The sequence below is a fragment of the Oncorhynchus mykiss genome, chromosome 10 (assembly GCF_057628025.1).
Source record: "Oncorhynchus mykiss isolate SJ-2025 chromosome 10, ASM5762802v1, whole genome shotgun sequence".
Classification (NCBI taxonomy): Eukaryota; Metazoa; Chordata; class Actinopteri; order Salmoniformes; family Salmonidae; genus Oncorhynchus; species Oncorhynchus mykiss.
In genome coordinates, this window is record NC_143031.1 from 35,312,506 (window position 1) to 35,332,339 (window position 19,834).

At 41.3% G+C, this 19,834-nt stretch overlaps 1 protein-coding gene across 8 annotated transcripts in view; it reads right to left on the reverse strand.

Annotated features, from left to right (window-relative positions):
* LOC110533729 (phospholipase D2) overlaps nt 1-19,834 on the reverse strand; it is a 39,081-nt gene that overhangs the window by 5,673 nt on the left and 13,574 nt on the right. For 5 of the 8 annotated variants that reach the window (XM_021618210.3, XM_021618207.3, XM_021618209.3 and 2 more), the window contains 6 exons: nt 15,182-15,298; nt 14,974-15,078; nt 14,172-14,260; nt 13,718-13,831; nt 3,914-3,960; nt 2,291-2,425 (listed from right to left, as the gene is read on the reverse strand). In XM_021618210.3, coding sequence (XP_021473885.2) covers nt 2,291-2,425; nt 3,914-3,960; nt 13,718-13,831; nt 14,172-14,260; nt 14,974-15,078; nt 15,182-15,298 — 607 coding nt within the window. Of the gene's footprint in view, nt 1-2,290; nt 2,426-3,913; nt 3,961-13,717; nt 13,832-14,171; nt 14,261-14,973; nt 15,079-15,181; nt 15,299-18,058; nt 18,470-19,834 lie in introns of those variants that run through there. The other 3 variants (XM_090186463.1, XM_090186460.1, XM_090186461.1) reach the window with 1 other exon arrangement.

The window sequence follows — 19,834 nt, forward strand, 5'->3', positions numbered from 1 at the left end:
AATTGCTCTCTCTCTCTCTCTCTCTCTCTTTCTCTCTCTGCTGTGTGTGAGCATCTTGCTAGCTGTCACTCAAATAGTGAGGGTCTGAATGAAGCTCATTGGCTGAAATTCGAATGGCTAGGAGACTGGCTCACATGGGGGAAAATAATTTAGCACAGCTTCCAGAAACAATTGCTATAATCTGCACAGAATCTCAAACAGCACTGATCACATCCACTATGTACTTTTAATGTAACTTCATCTGCAATCCAGGTCATTTGGTTGTGCTATTAGATGAAGCAGAGTGATAATACATAAAGTTATTGTATAAATACAAAATATATGACACTGATTTCCAATTTTAACTGTGTTGTGCTTTTAAATGGTTGAAAGTGCAGTGATAACACATTTATATGACAACTAAACCAAAAATCTGACATTGTTTTTCCATTGGATTTGGTAGTGCTTTTAGATGGTTGAAAGCATATAGTGACAAAGGTACATTGGGAATTAAACAAACTTCTGGTTGTCTTTTTGAGTAGGTTAATAAAAGGTTGAAATTGCATTGATCAACAACTCCACCTAATATCAACAAATGTCCACGTTGAAATGACGTGGTTGTTCCAGTGCATATGCGTTACGAGTCTCAAGTTTGGGGAAGCTAATTTTCACCATAAAAATGCACCTTTATAATAAAGCATTCCATGCATCATCACATTTGCAGACTTATGTAAGATGGCCTACTATTCCTAATGTTATGAGCAGATTGGATAGTCATAATTTAGCCAAATAATATAACTCAAACACTGTTCGCAAAAAGACTGTTCAAAGCAGCGTGTGGTGGAATAGGCCTAGACTAGGGTATATTTAAGTAATAAGGCCCGAGGAGGTGTAGTATATGGCCAATATACCACGTTTAAGGGCTGTTCTTAGGCACAACGCAAAACCGAGTGCCTGGGTACAGACCTTAGCCGTGGTATATTGGCCCTATAACGCCCAAGATGCCTTATTGCTATTATACACTGGTTACCAACGTAATTAGAGCAGTAAAAAGAAAATGTTTTGTCATACCAGTGGTATACGGTCTGATATACCATGGCTGTCAGCCAAATCAGCATTCAGGGCTCAAACCACCCAGTTTATAATAGAAAAAGGTGGCCTTTTATAAACGAATTTCATGCAATTCTACTATACTTTATACTTATGTCTCCAGTCAAATAATCTTTTAAAATACAATAACAATAATCTGCTAACTGACAAATAGATCAATAAAAATGATGTTGTCTGGAACGTTCTAATAGGCCAACAAAAAGGAGAGACACAAATACTGTCCAAAAGCACTAACCCAATGATAAAGACAGTGAATATGCGCACTCACTGGGGATATGGCCGATGCTACGCTGCTGCCAATAAGATGGCATATAACGTTCGCTCAATTAAGTTGTGAATTTGTATAACTAAAAGACAGATTTGAGTATTTTCATTGTCTTCTCTTTACAGGAATAGCCATTTGTTTTCCAAACTATGTTTTCCCACAATTGTAATTTGAAATATTGCGATATGCCTGGCTGGGCTTCTCGTTCACTGACATTCGCAATTCAACAATCATCTATTTGGTATTTGCCAAATGCGCTGCCCAAATTAGAGGCCCTTCCGACAGGCTTTGCGATTTAAAACAATCCACAGCTTTTTATTTTTAAGAAGCTCATGATTCTCCGATCCTCCAAAATCATCCTTACTGGTGTACTAGTCTTTTTTGAATGATTCTATTTATTTCTGTATAGATAAGAGTAGGCTAAATAGGCTATATCATTTTGGCAATTTAATTCAATTTACTTTAGGGGAAGCTTAGCTTAGCAGTGGGATGACAGATGAAGAGTTTCAGTGGGTGGTACCAAAAGGGAGGGACATTACACAGTGTGGAGTGCATGTGTATAAACATCCTACTACAAACCATAACATATTGTATAATGATATCATTAAAGATCGCATTATTCTTTAATGAGGGTGGTGCCTTTTAAATTCCCCTCCCTCACCCTCCCCTTAAGTCCAGGATGGATGTATATATAGCAGCATGTTTTTTCATCTTGTGATTATTATGCAGAGGCAGTAATTAGCAGCCTGTGATTGATCCCAGCAATGAGTCACAGCCAGCATTGGAAATGGCACCCTAACCCCTATTTAGTACACTCATTTTGTCAAGAGCAAAATGACTGCATTATATAAGGAATAAGGTGCCATTCCAGACACAATTATGTGTCATCCCATCTCTGAATCTGTCTCAAGTATGGCTGTGATGATGGTGACTCACCGATGATGTAGCGGCGGTCATCAGCTATGAGGGTCTTGCTGTGTACGTAGATGAGCTCTGTGACCAGGGACTGGGAGATCTGGGAGTGCGTGCGCAGGCCACACAGGGTGATGTACTTGCTCCACTGGTTCTCAACTGGGGGGAGGGGGACACACTGGTTGGTTGGCACACTGGCATAGAGCTGAAGCCAATGAAAAAATGAACGCTAAGGAAACGGGAGCACAATTTAAACATGAGAAGACACATGGCATTATCAGAAAAGAGGATGAACTGATTAAGTATGAGGAGAATGGAGAACTATACTATAGTTAGTATAGATAGTAAAGCACACAACTATGCAATCTCCATAGACAAACTTTGGCAGTAAAATGGCCCATACTGAAGAGCTCAGTGCCTTTCAATGTTGCACCGTCATAGAATACCCCTTTTCAACAAGTCAGTTCGTCAAATTTCTGCCCTGCTAGAGCTGCCCCGGTCAACTGTAAGTGCTGTTATTGTGCAATGGAAATGTCTAAGAGCAACAACGGCTCAGCCGTGAAGTGGTAGGCCACACAAGGTCACAGAACGGAACTGCCGAGTGCTGAAGCGCGTAAAAATCGTCTGCATTCGCTTGCAACACTTACTACCGAGTTCCAAACTGCCTCTGGAAGCAACGTCAGCACAAAAACTGTTCGTCGGGAGCTTCATGAAATGGGTTTCCATGGCCAAGCAGCCGCAAACAAGCCTAAGATCACCATGCACAATGCCAAGCGTCGGCTTGAGTGGTGTAAAGCTCATCGCCATTGGACTGGAGGAGTGGAAACGCGTTCTCTGGAGTGATGAATCACAATGCACCATATGGCAGTCCGATGGATGAATCTGGGTTTGGCGGATGCCAGGAGAACGCTACCTGCCCGAATGTATAGTGCCAACTGTAAAGTTTGGTGTAGGAGGAATAATGAAAAATCTAAACCAGGGGTGGGCAATTCCAGTCCTCGGTGTCACAGTTACACGTGACTCCAATAATCACCTATCATGATCTTCAGGTTAAAATGCAATTTGATTAATCAGCTGTGTTTGCTAGGGATGGAGAAAAAGTGTGATACCAATCAGGCCCTCGAGGACTGGAGTTGCCCACCCCTGATCTAGACAATTCTGTGCTTCCAACTTTTTGGCAACAGTTTGAGGAATACCCTTTCCTGTTTCAGCATGACAATGCTGTCCATATAGAAATTGTTTTGTTGAGACCGGTGTGGAAGAACTTGACTGGCCTGCACAGACTTCAACCCCATCGAACACCTTTGGGATGAATTGGAACGCCGACTGCGAGCTTAACATCAGTGCCCGACCTCACTAATGCTCTTGTAGCTGAATGGAAGCAAGTCCCCGCAGCAATGTTCCAACATCTAGTGGAAAGCCTTCCCAGAAGAGTGGAAGCTGTTATAGCAGCAAAGGGGGGACCAACTCCATATTAATGCCCATGATTTTGGAATGAGATGTTCGACGAGCAGGTGTCCACATACTTTTGTAGTGTACCTATGAGTCTTCAGATAGCGGGAGGATAAGCCAAACATAAGAGAAAAAGACAAGCAGAAATGTTATCAGAGATGACAGATATTAGGTTGAATTAGAAAGAAAACTCACGTTCTCTCAATCTCATCAGTATGGAGTACTCTCCACGGCACATGGTCCTGTGACAAATACATATTACTTATAGCATCAAATCAACAATCTCAGTTGTCTAAAAAACAAAATCACTACAAAATGTTTTAACATCATACAGTATGACATACGTGATTGTGTCTTAGTGTCTATACAGTAAAACAAAATTGGTTCTGTGAAAGTTCTGCAATGTTCTCATAACACAAAACTGATGACTATAGAATGTGTATAAAACGTTTGCCTGATGTTGCAAGAATGTTCTTAGAACACATTTACAGTCAGGTGAAAACATTGTGGGGACATCACAAAATATATGTTACCAAAACACAAAAACTTTCCAGCTCAGCTGTGTGGCTGATTCTACAATGTTTCATTTAGGGTACAAAAAATATTCACCTGATGTTGCAAGAATGTTCCTAGCACACATTTCATCTGTTCTTTAAAGGCTCCCAGAATATTTATTTAGGTTGTGGTAACATGACATGAGATAGCATTTTGGGAACATAAAAAAACTGTCCAGTTGTGCTGACATTCAGAAAATGTTTGTATCAGAGTGCACAAAACATTCCTTTGTTGTTGCAAGAATGTTGACAGAACAGCCGTTCTGGGTTCTTTAAACGGTTCCCAGAACATTTAATTAGGTTGTGTGGGTACAGTGTGGGTACATTACAAGAGATACATTCCTAAAACACAAAATATGCTCAGTTGTGATGACATTCATACAATGTTTAAATTGGGTTGCACAGAAAAATCCTAGAATGTTATAAAAATGTTGAAAGAACACCTGGTCTAAGGTCTTTAGTTTCCCAGAACATTTAATTAAGTTATGGGAGTTGTCTGGGATGTTGCAAGAATATTCTTGTAATTTTCATTTAGGTTGCACAGAACAATCCCACAATGTTGCACAATTTCCCAAAATGTATGTTTTTATGACGTTTATATCGTATTTGTTTAAAGTTTAAAATAATAGTCCATTGATGTTCACGAATGCATTTACCTCTTGGAGGTCCACAGGACGTTTCAAGAACATTTAGAAAATGTTGTATTTAAGTTTTTACCTACTATTACAACAACATTCTCAGCATACAAATATGTACCTCCTTAAAGCATAAGAAAGCCAATTGGAATATACAGTGAGGGGAAAAAAGTATTTGATCCCCTGCTGATTTTGTACGTTTGCCCACTGACAAAGAAATGATCCGTCTATAATTTTAATGGTAGGTTTATTTGAACAGTGAGACACAGAATAACAACAAAAAAAATCCAGAAAAATGCATGTCAAAAATGTTATAAATTGATTTGCATTTTAAATGAGGGAAATAAGTATTTGACCCTCTCTCAATCAGAAAGATTTCTGGCTCCCAGGTGTATTTTATACAGGTAACGAGCTGAGATTAGGAGCACACTCTTAAAGGGAGTGCTCCTAATCTTAGTTTGTTACCTGTATAAAAGACACCCGTCCACAGAAGCAATCAATCAATCAGATTCCAAACTCTCCACCATGGCCAAGACCAAAGAGCTCTCTGAGAATGTCAGGGACAAGATTGTAGACCTACACAAGGCTGGAATGGGCTACAAGACCATCGCCAAGTAGCTTGGTGAGAAGGTGACAATTGTGATTATTCGCAAATGGAAGAAACACAAAAGAACTGTCAATCTCCCTCGGCCTGGGGCTCCATGCAAGATCTCACCTCGTGGAGTTGCAATGATCATGAGAACGGTGAGGAATCAGCCCAGAACTACACGGGAGGATCTTGTCAATGATCTCAAGGCAGCTGGGACCATAGTCACCAAGAAAACAATAGGTAACACACTACGCCGTGAAGGACTGAAATCCTGCAGCGCCAGCAAGGTCCCCCTGCTCAAGAAAGCACAGTCTGAATTTTGCCAGTGCAAGTGTTATGGTCAGATGAGACCAAAATGGAGCTCTTTGGCATCAACTCAACTCGCCGTGTTTGGAGGAGAAATGCTGCCTATGACCCCAAGAACACCATCCCCACCGTCAAACATGGAGGTGGAAACATTATGCTATGGGGGTGTTTTTCTGCTAAGGGGACAAGACAACTTCACCGCATCAAAGGGACGATGGACAGGGCCATGTACCGTCAAAACTTGGGTGAGAACCTCCTTCCCTCAGACAGGGCATTGAAAATGGGTCGTGGATGGGTATTTCAGCATGACAATGACCCAAAACACACGGCCAAGGCAACAAAGGAGTGGCTCAAGAAGAAGCACATTAAGGTCCTGGAGTGGTCTAGCCAGTCTCCAGACCTTAATCCCATAGAAAATCTGTGGAGGGAGCTGAAGGTGCGAGTTGCCAAACGTCAGCCTTGAAACCTTAATGACTTGGAGAAGATCTGCAAAGAGGAGTGGGACAAAATCCCTCCTGAGATGTGTGCAAACCTGGTGGCCAACTACAAGAAACGTCTGACCTCTGTGATTGCCAACAAGGGTTTTGCCACCAAGTACTAAATCATGTTTTGCAGAGGGGTCAAATACTTATTTCCCTCATTAAAATGCAAATTAATTTATAACATTTTTGACATGCGTTTTTCTGGATTCTGTCTCTCACTGTTCAAATAAACCTACCATTTGAGAGCTGTACTGTAGGTGATAGAGCGTCATGGGATTATATTTTCATTCATAGGACATTTGAACGGCATTTAAAATCCTACAAACACAACCATATTTTTTAGACTTTATGTTGACAGTTGGACATTATTTCATTCATGGGGCACTTGAACAACATTTAATCAAACAAACACAACCATATGTTTTACACTTCATATGTTGACAGTCTTCATATCCACAAGGACATGGATAATATACATTTAGCTGTTTTTTCTATGCATCGGCAGGACAGAACAGCAGCTTGGGGTAAAACTCAAGGGAGAGGTCTGTGTCTCTTTATTAACAACAGCTGGTGTGCGATCTCTAATTTAATAACCCTGTAAGGTCATTGTCCATGCCCCCAAGGAAATGTAATTAGCATAATAAAAAAATCCCCATAAAATCCCCATCAGTTTAAACTAGAGATATCTGTTTTTTGCATTGGATGCATCTCAATCCACCGCATCCGCCTATGTCACACTTCTGCATCTGCGGTGAAAGGTGACAGCTAGAGTGGTGCTAGACTGGTCAATAAAAAGAAAAGACTAAGATGGGCAAAATAACACCGACACTGGACAGAGGAACTCTGCCTAGAAGGCCAGCATCCCAGAGTCGTTTCCAGCTACAATAGTAATTTACAACATTAACAATGTCTACACTGTATTTCTGATCAATTTGATGTTATTTTAAAAGTGGACAAAAAAATGTCCTTTTCTGTCAAAAACAAGTACATTTCTAAGTGACCCCAAACTTTTCAACGGTAGTGTACATGTCGGTTGTTTTGCTTTAGGATGCCCACATGCCTCACAAGACTCGACTGAAGGTCCCCCGGCACCAATTGAAAACATATATGGAAGCATATACTGTTTAGTGCCAAAAATAAGGGGAATAAAGAGTTAAATACATGTAAAACAACAACAAATTCAGACTATTCAGAACAAACTTCCTTTAGATTTATTTTTGGGGTGGGCTAAAAGCAGTAAGGCCAAATAAACATTAAAAACATTTTTTTTTTAAATATATATTTTTGAAACTTCAAGGGGTCTTAAAATTCCAAATTAAATATAAAAATTATCCTAACCTTATTAAAACAATTCCCATACAGCTTAGTAAAAAAATACAATTTCAAAACAGGAAGTACCTAAACGGAAGTGGAGGAGTGAGTAGTGTACCACATCAGTCACCGGCTTCATTATTAATAAGTGCATCGATGATGTCACGTGTGCTCACTCTCCGTCCTCTATGTCACCAGCCTGCTCGTTATGGCACACACCTGTCACCATTGTTGCGCGCACCTGCACGCCATCAGACTCACCTGGACTCCATCACTTCCTGATTACCTTCCCTATATATGTGTCACGACTCCGACCGAAGGTGGCTCCCCTTCCCGTTCGGGGGGCGCTCGGCGGTCGTCGTCGCCGGCCTACTAGCTGCCACTGATTATTTCCTCCCCCTCCTTATGTGTTTATTGAGTGCACCTGTTTTGAGTTGTGTATAATTAGTGAGGCTTTATTAGTCAGCTGGCCCGCCTGGTTCCTTGTGCGGGATTAATTATTGTGTCCTTCTGTGTTGTGTAAACTTGTGTGCACGTCTGTGAGTTACGTGCTTTCCCATTTCGTGGGTTTCTTCTGGACAGTTTAAGTCCCCCTGTTTGGGGCGTTTGTTTTGTATTACGCCCTGTGTTTTCGTGGGGGTTGGCTTATGTTCGCCGTTGTTGTGCATTAAAATAGCACTCCCCTGAACTCTCTGCCTGACTTCTCACCCACTACACTCAGAACGTTACAATATGTCACTCCCTTTGGTTCCTTCCCCAGGCATTATTGTTTCTGTGTTATGTCTGTGCGTTGTTCGTGGTTCTTATTTTGTATTATGTTGTGTTTATTTACTAAAACACTCACTCCCTGAACTTGCTTCCCGACTCTCAGCGCACATCGTTACAGAATAACGCCTCCCCTAAGGGAAGCATCAGGGAGTGGGTTTTTTTTATTATAATTTTTCGGTGGGAATGACGTCAAGTCCGGGAGCCGCTACAGGCTCCCCTGCCTTGTGCCGGCCCGCCGGGCTCCCCTGCCTCAGTCGATCTGTCAGGTTCCCCCACATCAGCAGGGGTGACCGATCCACTCCTGCTCCCCGGGATCGTCCCTTTGGTCGGCGTCCTGCGGCTGGCGCCGTGCATCGGGAAGGGGGTACTGTCACATGTTCTCCCTCTCCGGCCACTAGGTCACCAGTCTGCTCGTTATGGCGTACACCTGTCAACATCATTACGCACACCTGCGCGTCATCAGACTCACCTGGACTTCGTCACTTCCCTATATATGTTTCTGTGTTATGTCTGTGCGTTTTTAGTGTTTATTTTGTATTATGTGTTTATTTATTTAAAAAATACTCACTCCCTGAACTTGCTTTCCAACTCTCAGCTCACATAGTTACAGATGACGTTGTCCCCACAGTGAATGTACGCACATATCCCAACCAGAAGCTATGGATTAAAGGCAACATCCACAATGAGCGGGACACAAATCCAGATGTTTATAAGAAATCTCGCTACGACCTCCAACGAGTCAAACAGGCAAAGCGTCAATACAGGACTAAGATTGAATCTCACTATGCCGGCTCTGATGCTCGTCAGATGTGGCAGGGCTTGCAAACTATCACAGATTAAAAAGGGAAACCCAGCCATGTGCTGCCCAGTAACATGAGCCTACCAGACAAGCTAAATGCCTTCTACAGTGCTTTGTCCTTAAAGTTGCAGCTTACTGCAGCACAGTTTGCGTTGTGCCACAGAATTCTATGGCAAGTTATTTAAGTGACAACCACTGGTACCATTAATGCTTGTTAGTGCTAGTTTGACCACCAGAGGGCATATTTGAGAAGCATTTGATAGCCTTCAATAGTGGTTGTACTAGAGAATTTAAAAACTATTTTTGTAAGAACATAGTATATGGGACGGATTTTAAGAAATGTAGCTTAATTCATTTGATTAATATTATGGAGTTTCTATTCTAAAGAAAAACGGGAAAAAAACGGTGTTTCCGTTAGGATGGAACGGAAAATATGGCGCTGTATAACATGACGGTCAGGAGTAGGCTACAGTACTTGGCTATTTAGCTAAAGAATCTGTGTCGTGCGGGCACACGGGAGACTGGGGTTCAATTACCCGATGGGGAGGAAGGAGTAGGCTGTCCTTGTAAATAAGAATTTGTTCTTAACTGACTTGCCTAGGTAAATAAAAGGTTACACTAAGAGCATAACATTTCTACACCCTAATTGTAGTCTAACCAAGACCCAAATGGAAATTCATTCAAAATAAAAAACACACAACAGTATGTGTGGAGAAAAAAAGGCACAGCACACAAACATCAAAACTTAATCCCAACTGTAAAGTATGGTGGAGGGAGCATCATGGTTTGGGGCTGCTTTGCTGCCTCAGAGCCTGGACAGCTTGCTATCGTCGACGGAAAAATGAATTCCCAAGTTTACCAAGACATTTTGCAGGAGAATGTAAGGCTCTCTGTCCGCCAATTGCAGTTCAACATAAATTGGGGGATGCAACTGGACAACAACAAAAAACACAGAAGTAAATCAACAACAGAATGGCTTCAACAGAAGAAAATACACCTTCTGGAGTGGCCCAGTCAGAGTCCTGACCTTAACCCAATTGAGATGTGGCATGACCTCAAGAGAGCAGTTCACACCAAACATCCCAAGAATGCTGAACTGAAACAGTTTTGTAAAGAGGAATGGTCCAAAATTCCTTCTGACCGTTGTGCAGGTCTGATCCGCAACTACAGAAAACATTTGGTTGAGGTTATTGCTGCCAAAGGAGGGTCAACCAGTTATTAAATCCAAGGGTTCACATACTTTTCTACTATGCACTGTGAATGTTTACACGGTGTGTTCAATAAAGACATGAAAACGTATAATTGTTTGTGTTATTAGTTTAAGCAGACTGTGTCTATTGTTGTGACCTAGATGAAGATCAAATCTTATTATCAATTCATGTAGAACTCCAGGTATTTCCAAAGAGTTCACATACTTTTTCTTGCCACGGTATGTGTTGTGATAATTGGGTTGTTTGCTCTATAACCTGTTAATTCATATGTCTTCCGACCGCGATCTAAAGGTCGAGACAATAAGAAGACACTGTAGAAGAATTCAACCACACCTTTGTTTTAACACAAAAACGGATAGCAACCTCTGTCCACAAAGCATATTTCATGTACAGTAACAGACAGTTAGATGACCTACAGCCTGGTCAAGCAAGTTAATGTTTCCAACATTTTCGGACCACTAAACAACTATTGATTTAGAACCACAGAGAGTTACCGCAAGACGGAAAGAAAACAGGAGCTGCCTCCACTATTCCAGCACCATTTCAACATCATCAAATCACCTCTGCTTAGTCTAATACAGTGACAACTAAAAAGAAACCAAAAACAATTTAGTCCAATCAACGTAAGCTAAATATGATGTGGCTCGTCGTCCATGGTTCTGATTTCTGTGTGAGTTTGTGCAAGTACAAAAACATGTTGACACCCTACTTGTAGAGAAACACCAATGGATGATGGCTTCCACTCTTATGTTGAAGAAACGGTCTATCACTCTGTCATATAGTTCACACTTTTAGTTTTTGTTGTCCTAGGCTATCTGGTGAAGGGTTCTGACTTCTAAACTTGAAAATATGAAATATCCTTATTCATGTCACTGAGGGAGAGAGGGGAATGAAGAACGTTTACATTCTGTCAAAATATGTTATTGTTAGACATCAGGGATCCTATGGGGAGGAGTGAGGAATTTGGGGCCGAGGTCAGGTGAGGTGAGGAAGAACAGATATCAAAGTTCTGTCTAGCAACAGAGGTGTATTGGCTGTTCAGAGGTGTAAGGAGGAGATTCAGGAGGAAGGGTTAAATATCAGTGCTTGTTTGAATATGTCTTTGTCTCATGCAGCTGTATGACACGGTGGGTGAATAAACTTGGTTTGAGATTCACTAATCTTCCATGAGTTTTTACTGTTTTTATTTAGAACCTAACACTGGCAAAAATGCTTGCTTGCTAGCCTAACTTCCATTCATGGTCAATATTAGCTAGTTAACAATAGCCATCTACATTGAGCTACAAATTGAACTTCTATCCTCTCAGGCCAGGGGCACAACAATGTATGAATTAATGGTTGGATCAGAATTGCAGTTAGAATCATTGGTCAATACGGAGAATTAAGTAAAACTACACGTCCAAATCCCCATCTCCATCCATGGCTAATTTAGGAAAGGGACAATTTTATCTAGCTGGCTAGCCACCGGAGGACAACACAACAAGATTCAACAATTCAAGTTTTTCAATCAATGACATATGCTCAGTGACACCAAGTCCAAGCTGGCTTCCATTGACACTTTTTTTTCGGTAAACCAGGACCATTCACTTTTTTTTCAGTAAACCAGGACCATTCACTTTTTTTTCGGTACACCAGGACCATTCACTTTTTTTGTCAAAAGGAAGCCAGATACTCACTGGCTTCCCTTGCCTTCAATGCTTTGGGTGGCAACAATGTCATACTCGTTTGGACCAGACAGCATCAGAAAGAGACAGAGGGGCACAGTTTCGCTCGCTTGGATGCTTTCTAGTGAGATACATTCAGCCTCTTGCAAATTGAAGGAAAAAAATAAAAAAAAAATATATTTTTTTTACTAATTAAAAAAAATATATTGGTACATTTTGGGGGGGAAGCCTGGCTTGCCTTGGCATCCATGAATACACGCCATTGCCTACAATACATTCCTCAAATGCGAATTGCCATAAAATCTGGAGAGAAACATAATGGGGATGTATTCAAATCGGCTTTAAGGAGCTACACATTTGCATGCTGAGCATGTTGTGGTAATATTAGGTAAAACTTAAATATACAATTTTATAAATGTTCTTGAAATGTCCTGCGGACCTCCAAGAGGTAAATGTATATTGTGTGAACAATGGAATATTATGTTAAACATTAACAAAATAAGCTATGAACGTCATAAAAACTGACTTATTTGGACATTTTGGAACATTGTGGGAATGTTCTGTGTAACCTTCGTGAATATCAAAATAATATTCTTGCAACATCCCAGACAACTCACATAACTTAATGAAATGTTCTGGGAACCTTCAAAGAACTTAGACCAGGTGTTCTGTCAACATTAAGGGAATGTCCTGTGCACCCTAAAATAAACATTGTACAATCATCCGCACAACTGGCCAGTTGTTTGTGTTTTGGAAACATATATTTTGTGATGTCCCCACCAGACTGTTCCCACAACCTAATGAAAGAACAGACAAGATGTATTCTGGGAACATTCTTGCAACATCAGGTGAATGTTGTATACAAGTATTGTACACTGAGTGTACAAAACATTAAGAACACCTTCCTATTATTGAGTTGCACCCCTCCCCCCCACCCTTGATACACATGGAAAACTGTTGTGTGAAAAACAAAAAACCCAGCAGCGTTGCAGTTCTTGACACAAACTGGTGAGCCTGGCATCTACTACCATATCCCTTTCAAAAGGCACTTAAAATCTTTTGTTTTACCCATTCACCCTCTGAATGGCACACAATCCATGTCTCAATTGTCTCAAGGCTCAAACATTCTTCTTTATTCTGTCTCCTCCCCTTCAATTACACTGATTGAAGTGGATTTAACAAGTGTCATGAATAAGGAATCATAGCTTTCACCTGGCCAGTCTATGCCATGGAAAGAGCAGGTGTTCATAATGTTTTGGACACTCAGTGTATAATCTTCAGCACAACTGGATAGTTTTTGTCTAACGAGAACATTTGCCGCAACATAACGAATGTCACAGAACCAATTTTGTTTGCTGGGAAAACATGACTGGTACATTGTGTTATTACATTACCTGGAAACCTAATGAGAACGTTTAGGGGACTGTTCTGTGGTGGCTGTTACAGATGTTGTGCACAATATTTTAGTGAATGTTAGAACATTCCAAGGATATTTCATGACATTTTTTGGGGGGAGAATGTTACCATCCTAATATTAGATAAAACCTTAACTACAACTTAATGGGAATCTTAGCTAATGTTCTGGAAATGTTCCCAGTTTTCTGGGTACAGTGTGTGTGTGTATGTGTGTGTGAACGTGTGTGTGAACGTGCATGAAGGCCCATAAGGGAGGGTTCTGACCTGTAAGTGAAGTGTAGTATAGCTTGGATGGCATTCCCACCTCCCTCACTGATGTCTCCTTCAAACCCAGGCAGCAGGGGCACCACCACAAACACCCTGTATTTCTTCTGCTCACTGAGGAATAACAAGAGAGTTATGGGATGGGGTAGCAGAGGAGAGAGTTATGGGATGGGGTAGCAGAGGAGAGAGTTATGGGATGGGGTAGCAGAGGAGAGAGTTATGGGATGGGGTAGCAGAGGAGAGAGTTATATAGAAAGAAACTATTGGCAACAATGTATTTGTAACATAAAAAATATTGAATCATGATAATTTAACTTTACTTATTGAAACAGATAATCAACAGACAAACATGTATAAAACATGTATAAACCAGTCCAGTAATATGATGTTATACAGTAAACCAAGCTGTGTGTTGACAGATTAAACTCAGACAGACATGGTGGTAGAACCACACCTGTGTGCACGTAGGATCCTCTTCACGATCGCGTCACCAATGCCATTGTGCACGTTCTTCCCGTCAGCACAGCTGATGAAGAACTGGTTCTGAGAGCAGAGAGGTAGAGAGAGGGACAGATGGAATCTCTGTCAGAGCCGTGCATATATGGCTCTGGTCTCTGTTTGATGCTGTGGGGTGTGATGGGTAGGGAGCTGGACTTGTGACCAGGAAGGGACATTGCTGTTAAAGCATTCAGACTTCAAGCTGCTCACATAGAACAGCAAATAAAACCCACATGACACTGTTAGAGAGACAGGAATAGGCAGGGATAAGGAAATAAAGCAAGGTTGGGAGAAAATACATCTTTCTAACCCTTGTAGTCCATTAATAAAACAACCATTTCCAGTTAAAAGAGATATGGAAACAATGCATATTTATCATTGAACTATTCATCTCATTTGCATATTTAAAAACAAACACCTCATTGGACTATTCATCTCATTTGAAAATCTATGCTTTCAATTGGACTTGATAGCACTAGGATCATGTGGACTGTGGAGGCACATGAGGGTGGTCATTATCTCAACCTTGAGCTGTTGACTTCAGTACAGAGACACAGTCGCAAGACTGTGGGGGAGGCCAGGGCACTGTCTGGCGTAACAAAAAAACAACCTTGTCCCCTGGTTGATTTCTACCTGCAGCAAGCAAACAGGTAGAGAGGATGGATACGGCATAGAAGTGGTGTGGTTATGAGTCTGGTAAATGAGTGCAATGAAATAATGTGTATGTAATGTACGTAATGTGCTGGTAGCAGAGTTACCTCGATGTAGATGTAGTGTTCGCTGTTCTCGATGGTATGAATGTAGGCATTGAGGATAGAGCTCTCACAAGTGCCGGCTGACCAGCGATCCACAGAACGCAACACCTGAGAGAAAGAGAGGAGAATAATGAAAATAAATGAACAATTGGTGGTTAAAAAGACAGGCATTTCTCTGTGAGCTTGTATGTGTCTGGGTGAGCATGTGTACCTGCACAGAGGCCTTCCCGGAGCCAGGCACAGTGAATGGCAGTGGGTCAACAGTACTGTGAGACTTGGGCAGAAGGCAAGGGAAAAACTTGCCTCGGATGTTCTTGTACTTAAAGATCTGCAGGCAGACAAAGCAAAGACAATAAGAGCCAGATGTCTCTCTCACATAACCCTAGAGGCTCTTTTCGGGTGGCGCTAAGGAGGCGCAAGTGTTAAACGCACGTTAGTTTGCAATTTCGTCATTTAAAAACTCTCGTACTGGCATTTTCCACCACTTACGCCAGGTTCCGCAATTTACCTGTTTAAAATCAGGTGGGAGGGGTGACAATATTTGAGGTGTGTCCTTAAAGACAAGCTAAAAGTCACCATTTCATGCAGCACCAAAGGGAGGTTTTAAGACCCACCAAAAGACAGGTCTTAAAAGGTAATGCCGTTGGTATTGGCATGGATTTTGAGAGCGGAAGCGCAGCCTATCCAGCCCTGACACAGCCGGTGAATCTCGTATTTAGAAACATCAAACAATTACTGGTTTCCCCCCATTTTGTAGACACAGCCTATCTAAAACTATTTTTTGGGGGGTGGTGGGGAATTTGACTCTAATGATTAACTCTTTTAAAGCCTTATCAACGGTGAATTTATTCTTGCTGATTGACAAAGTTTGGCATGTCCATGGTTCAGACATAATGCAATTTACAGAAGGCCTAGCTAGCCCCTATATCAGTGTGAATCAGTGATGTGCGGTCAGGGGAGGCAGTGCTTACCCTGTGACAATCTAATAAAAAAGCCTTTATGAAAAGTCAAATAAAAAACAATTCAATGTTATGTTTTTTTTCTCAATGGTTCTGGTGTTTTTTTATGCTCAAAATCAAAATATTTGGCTAAAATGCATCAAAACCTCAGGAACGGAGCCAAGGTACTCATGCCTTTCTTTCCAGCCATTGAAATCCTTGACCCACACGGCCTTTCCTGACTCCAGTCACTGGTAATTGACAAAACAACCTGTGTAAAAAAGGCCCTTCCAGCAAATCAGCGAGTTTGAATGGACATCGACTCTGTCTCCGCCCACTCTAGTTTAGAGTGTTTTTAGTCGTCGACAAAATATGTAAATTTGGCTGGAGACAGAGTTTACAGTGTTTTTTTTAGTGTTGTGCGTGCATCTGCAATTAAAATCACAAGTCATTTGGATTACCACACATAAAGAAATACCTTCAATGGAAGCAACTATGTCCGCGCGTGTGTGGTGGTGACAATTAAGACAGTAATGGGCCTCAACATCATGTTCTGCCCGGACAGCACTATAGTGGGCAGAACCAAAAAAACAATCAGCATTAATTACCAGCAGGCGAGGGCATTCACAGCAGACTGCTCAGACGAGCTCCGGCTAGCCGTTTTTTTTTACAACCTGACAAATAGACACTACCATACTGCATCATTGCGCCTCAAACTATTTTCCAAGTTGGAGTAATGTAACGGCTGTTTGGAGGGTTCGAGGAGTGGAAAGTCAACTATAATAAAAGTTAAGACCAGACAGAGGCAACATACAGCATACAATACTTTACTTTACTTTACTTCATACAATACTTTATTCATGACAGGCAAGGCAACCACCATCTCCCTAACTGCTAGCTGTCAGGCAGGCAAGTACTCGACTGAAAGGCCATTATCAATTAATACTTTTTTACCCAGACTTCTTACACATCTTGGTTATTTACTTTGTGGATGTAGTAGGAATGGGGCTTATCCTGCCACTCAATGCAGGGCCCGAGCCTTGGCTTCTACAAGATGGATGCTATTAACTACACTACAACCATTCTACGTGCATGGCTGCATGGGGGCGCACTCACGCAGGAGAATTATGTTCTTCGACAAGCTAGATGCCCCAATGGATGGAGTTGCCTGTGTGCTGCATGGGAGAATTGTGCTACCAGCTACTGTTTGAGTGTGTATGACTTTTTGTGTCAGTGTGAAAATGGAATCAAAGGAGGCCTCCCCCACGGCCGTGGGCCTGGTGTGTCCATTCAAAATAAAATAACAGACATGGGGTTCTGCTGTGACTTCTACAACGCTGTCACGAGAGGTTCACCAGACAAATGGACTTTACAAGTAAACATAGGCCTTAATGCATTTTCCCTTGCGGGTTAGGCTACTGTTGAATCATGAGAATATACAACATCCCTTTGGATGCATTTATCAAGCTAGAATTACATTTCAGTCATTTTGATTGTTCATATATAATAAAGGTTCTAACACTTCTATATGTGTGTGTATTTGCGAGCGCGGCACATTGGAAGATTTGTAAATCCATTGTGAAAGGCTATGGAGTTTGCTTTGCGAATTATTCCGATTAAATCTGTCCATATTGTTATTTTAGTGCCACCTATCAGTTGTAACTGTGGATGCTACATGGCTGAGTTGAGCAGTTTGTAATTTTGTCAGATTATATGAAATATGCCATCAATGGAGGCTGTAACTTGTGTATCTTGGCTACATTGGTATTTACATTTGGTGAAAATTGTTTGCCAGTTTCGGTTAATAGCATATGTCACTCTGGTTGTTGGAGCCATGTATTGTATAGTGAACATGGGCTTCATCAAGGTTTATTTGTGAGTAAATCTGGCTTTGATCATTAACAGTGCTCACCCAGCCACCAACCTCACTGCCCGTCACTGGTTCAAAGTGCTATGTTTAACAATATATTTCCATATTGAAGCCATGCAATTGACCCTTTGCTAAGCCCTGCCCCATAATTTTGGGCAACCAATCGCAGTGCTTCAATGGATAGCAACTGTCGTTGAGTCCGACATCTCAGACAAGCTCACGTTTAAAACAACCATCATGCTTGATTGAGCGAGCTGTTTGTCTTGTAGTAATGTGGTACCTGCCTGTATTTCCATAAACCTTTATTTTAGCAATGCATGACATTGAGAAAAATATATATTTCATAACATAACATAACAGTTTTTTTGGTCAATAGGTGCCCAACATAACAAGTGGTGGTGTCACAGTCACTCATATATAGAGGTCTATAGAGCCTGTCTCAAGTCCTGAATTCTGTAACTGTCAGTTTACCTGTGTAATATTAACATAAGCTCAAATTCATGTTTTGCAAACATGGTCCTGTTTTATTGGCTGATTTTCTTTCACTCTGCGGTCCAACTCATCCCAAACCATCTCAATTGGGATGAGTTCATGTGATTGTGAAGGCCAGGTCATCTAATGCAGCACTCCATCGCTCTCCTTCTTGGTCAAATAGTCCATACACAGCCTGGAGGTGTGTTGGGTCATTGTCCTGTTGAAAACAAATGATAGTCTCACTAAGCGCATACCAGATGGGATGGCATATCGCTGCAGAATGCTGTGGTAGCCATGCTGGTTAAGTGTGCCTTGAATTCTAAATAAAATCACAGACAGTGTCAAAGCACCATCATACCTCCTCCATGCTTCCCGGTGGGAACCACACATTTGGAGATCATCTGTTCACCTACTCTGTGTCTCACAAAGGCAAGACGGTTGGAACCAAAAATCTCAAATTTGGACTCATCAGACCAAAGGACAGATTTACACCGTTCTAATGTCCATTGCTCGTGTTTCTTGGCCCAAGAAAGAAGTGGTTTCTTTATAGCAATTCAACCATGAAGGCCTGATTCACTCAGTCTTCTCTGAACAGTTGATGTTGAGATGTGTCTGTTACTTGAACTCTGTGTAGCATTTATTTGGGCTGCAATTTCTGAGGCTGGTAACTCTAATGAACTTATCCTCTGCAGCAGAGGTGACTCTGGGTCTTCCTTTCCTATGGCGGTTCTCATGAGAGCCAGTTTCATCATAGCGTTTCATTTTCCAGATTGACTGAACTTCATGTCTTAAAGTAATGATGGACTGTCGTTTCTCTTTGCTTATTTGAGATGTTCTTGCCATAATATGGACGTGGTCTTTTACAAAATACGGCTATCTTCTATATACCACCTCTACCTTGTCACAACACAACTGATTGGCTCAAATGCATTAAGAAGGAAAGAAATTCCACAAAATAAACTTAACAAGGCACACCTGTTATTTTAAATGCATTCCAGGTAACTACCCTAACTACCACACACACACACACACATACACACACACACACACACAATTTTAATAGCAGGATACTGTAAAGTTCATTATTCCTCTGAAGAGTATGAATTAGGCTGTTTGAGAAAGTTTGAATCCTAAGCAACCTGCATATACATTGTTTGAAGTAGAATGTATAGACCAACATAGCTACTGTAGTAGGTCAAAGGTAAGTGCTGGAAAACCTTGGTAGAGCATGGGTGGAGTAGGTATTGTGTTGCTCATGTGAATTTCCTTTCTTTTTCAGCTTCAGACCAATGCCTACTTCTCCTTTAACTTAATATGTTTTTAATTCCAATTGTTTTTACACCGGAAGGTGATTTTCTGTTAGAGGTGCACTATGTAGAAATCGCGCCGCCCTTTCCCGGTTGCTAAAATTCTAATAGTTTGCCTAATTTCAGTTTGTGACAAAACAAGAAAGTATAGTATAGAGAATCATTGTACCATCTAAACTGCTGTGAAAATACAAAGGTTTTCAGCTGTTTGAAGCTGGTGTGCAAACCCGAAAGTAAGACGCAAAAACAAAATGGGAAGCATAGAAATAGCGCAC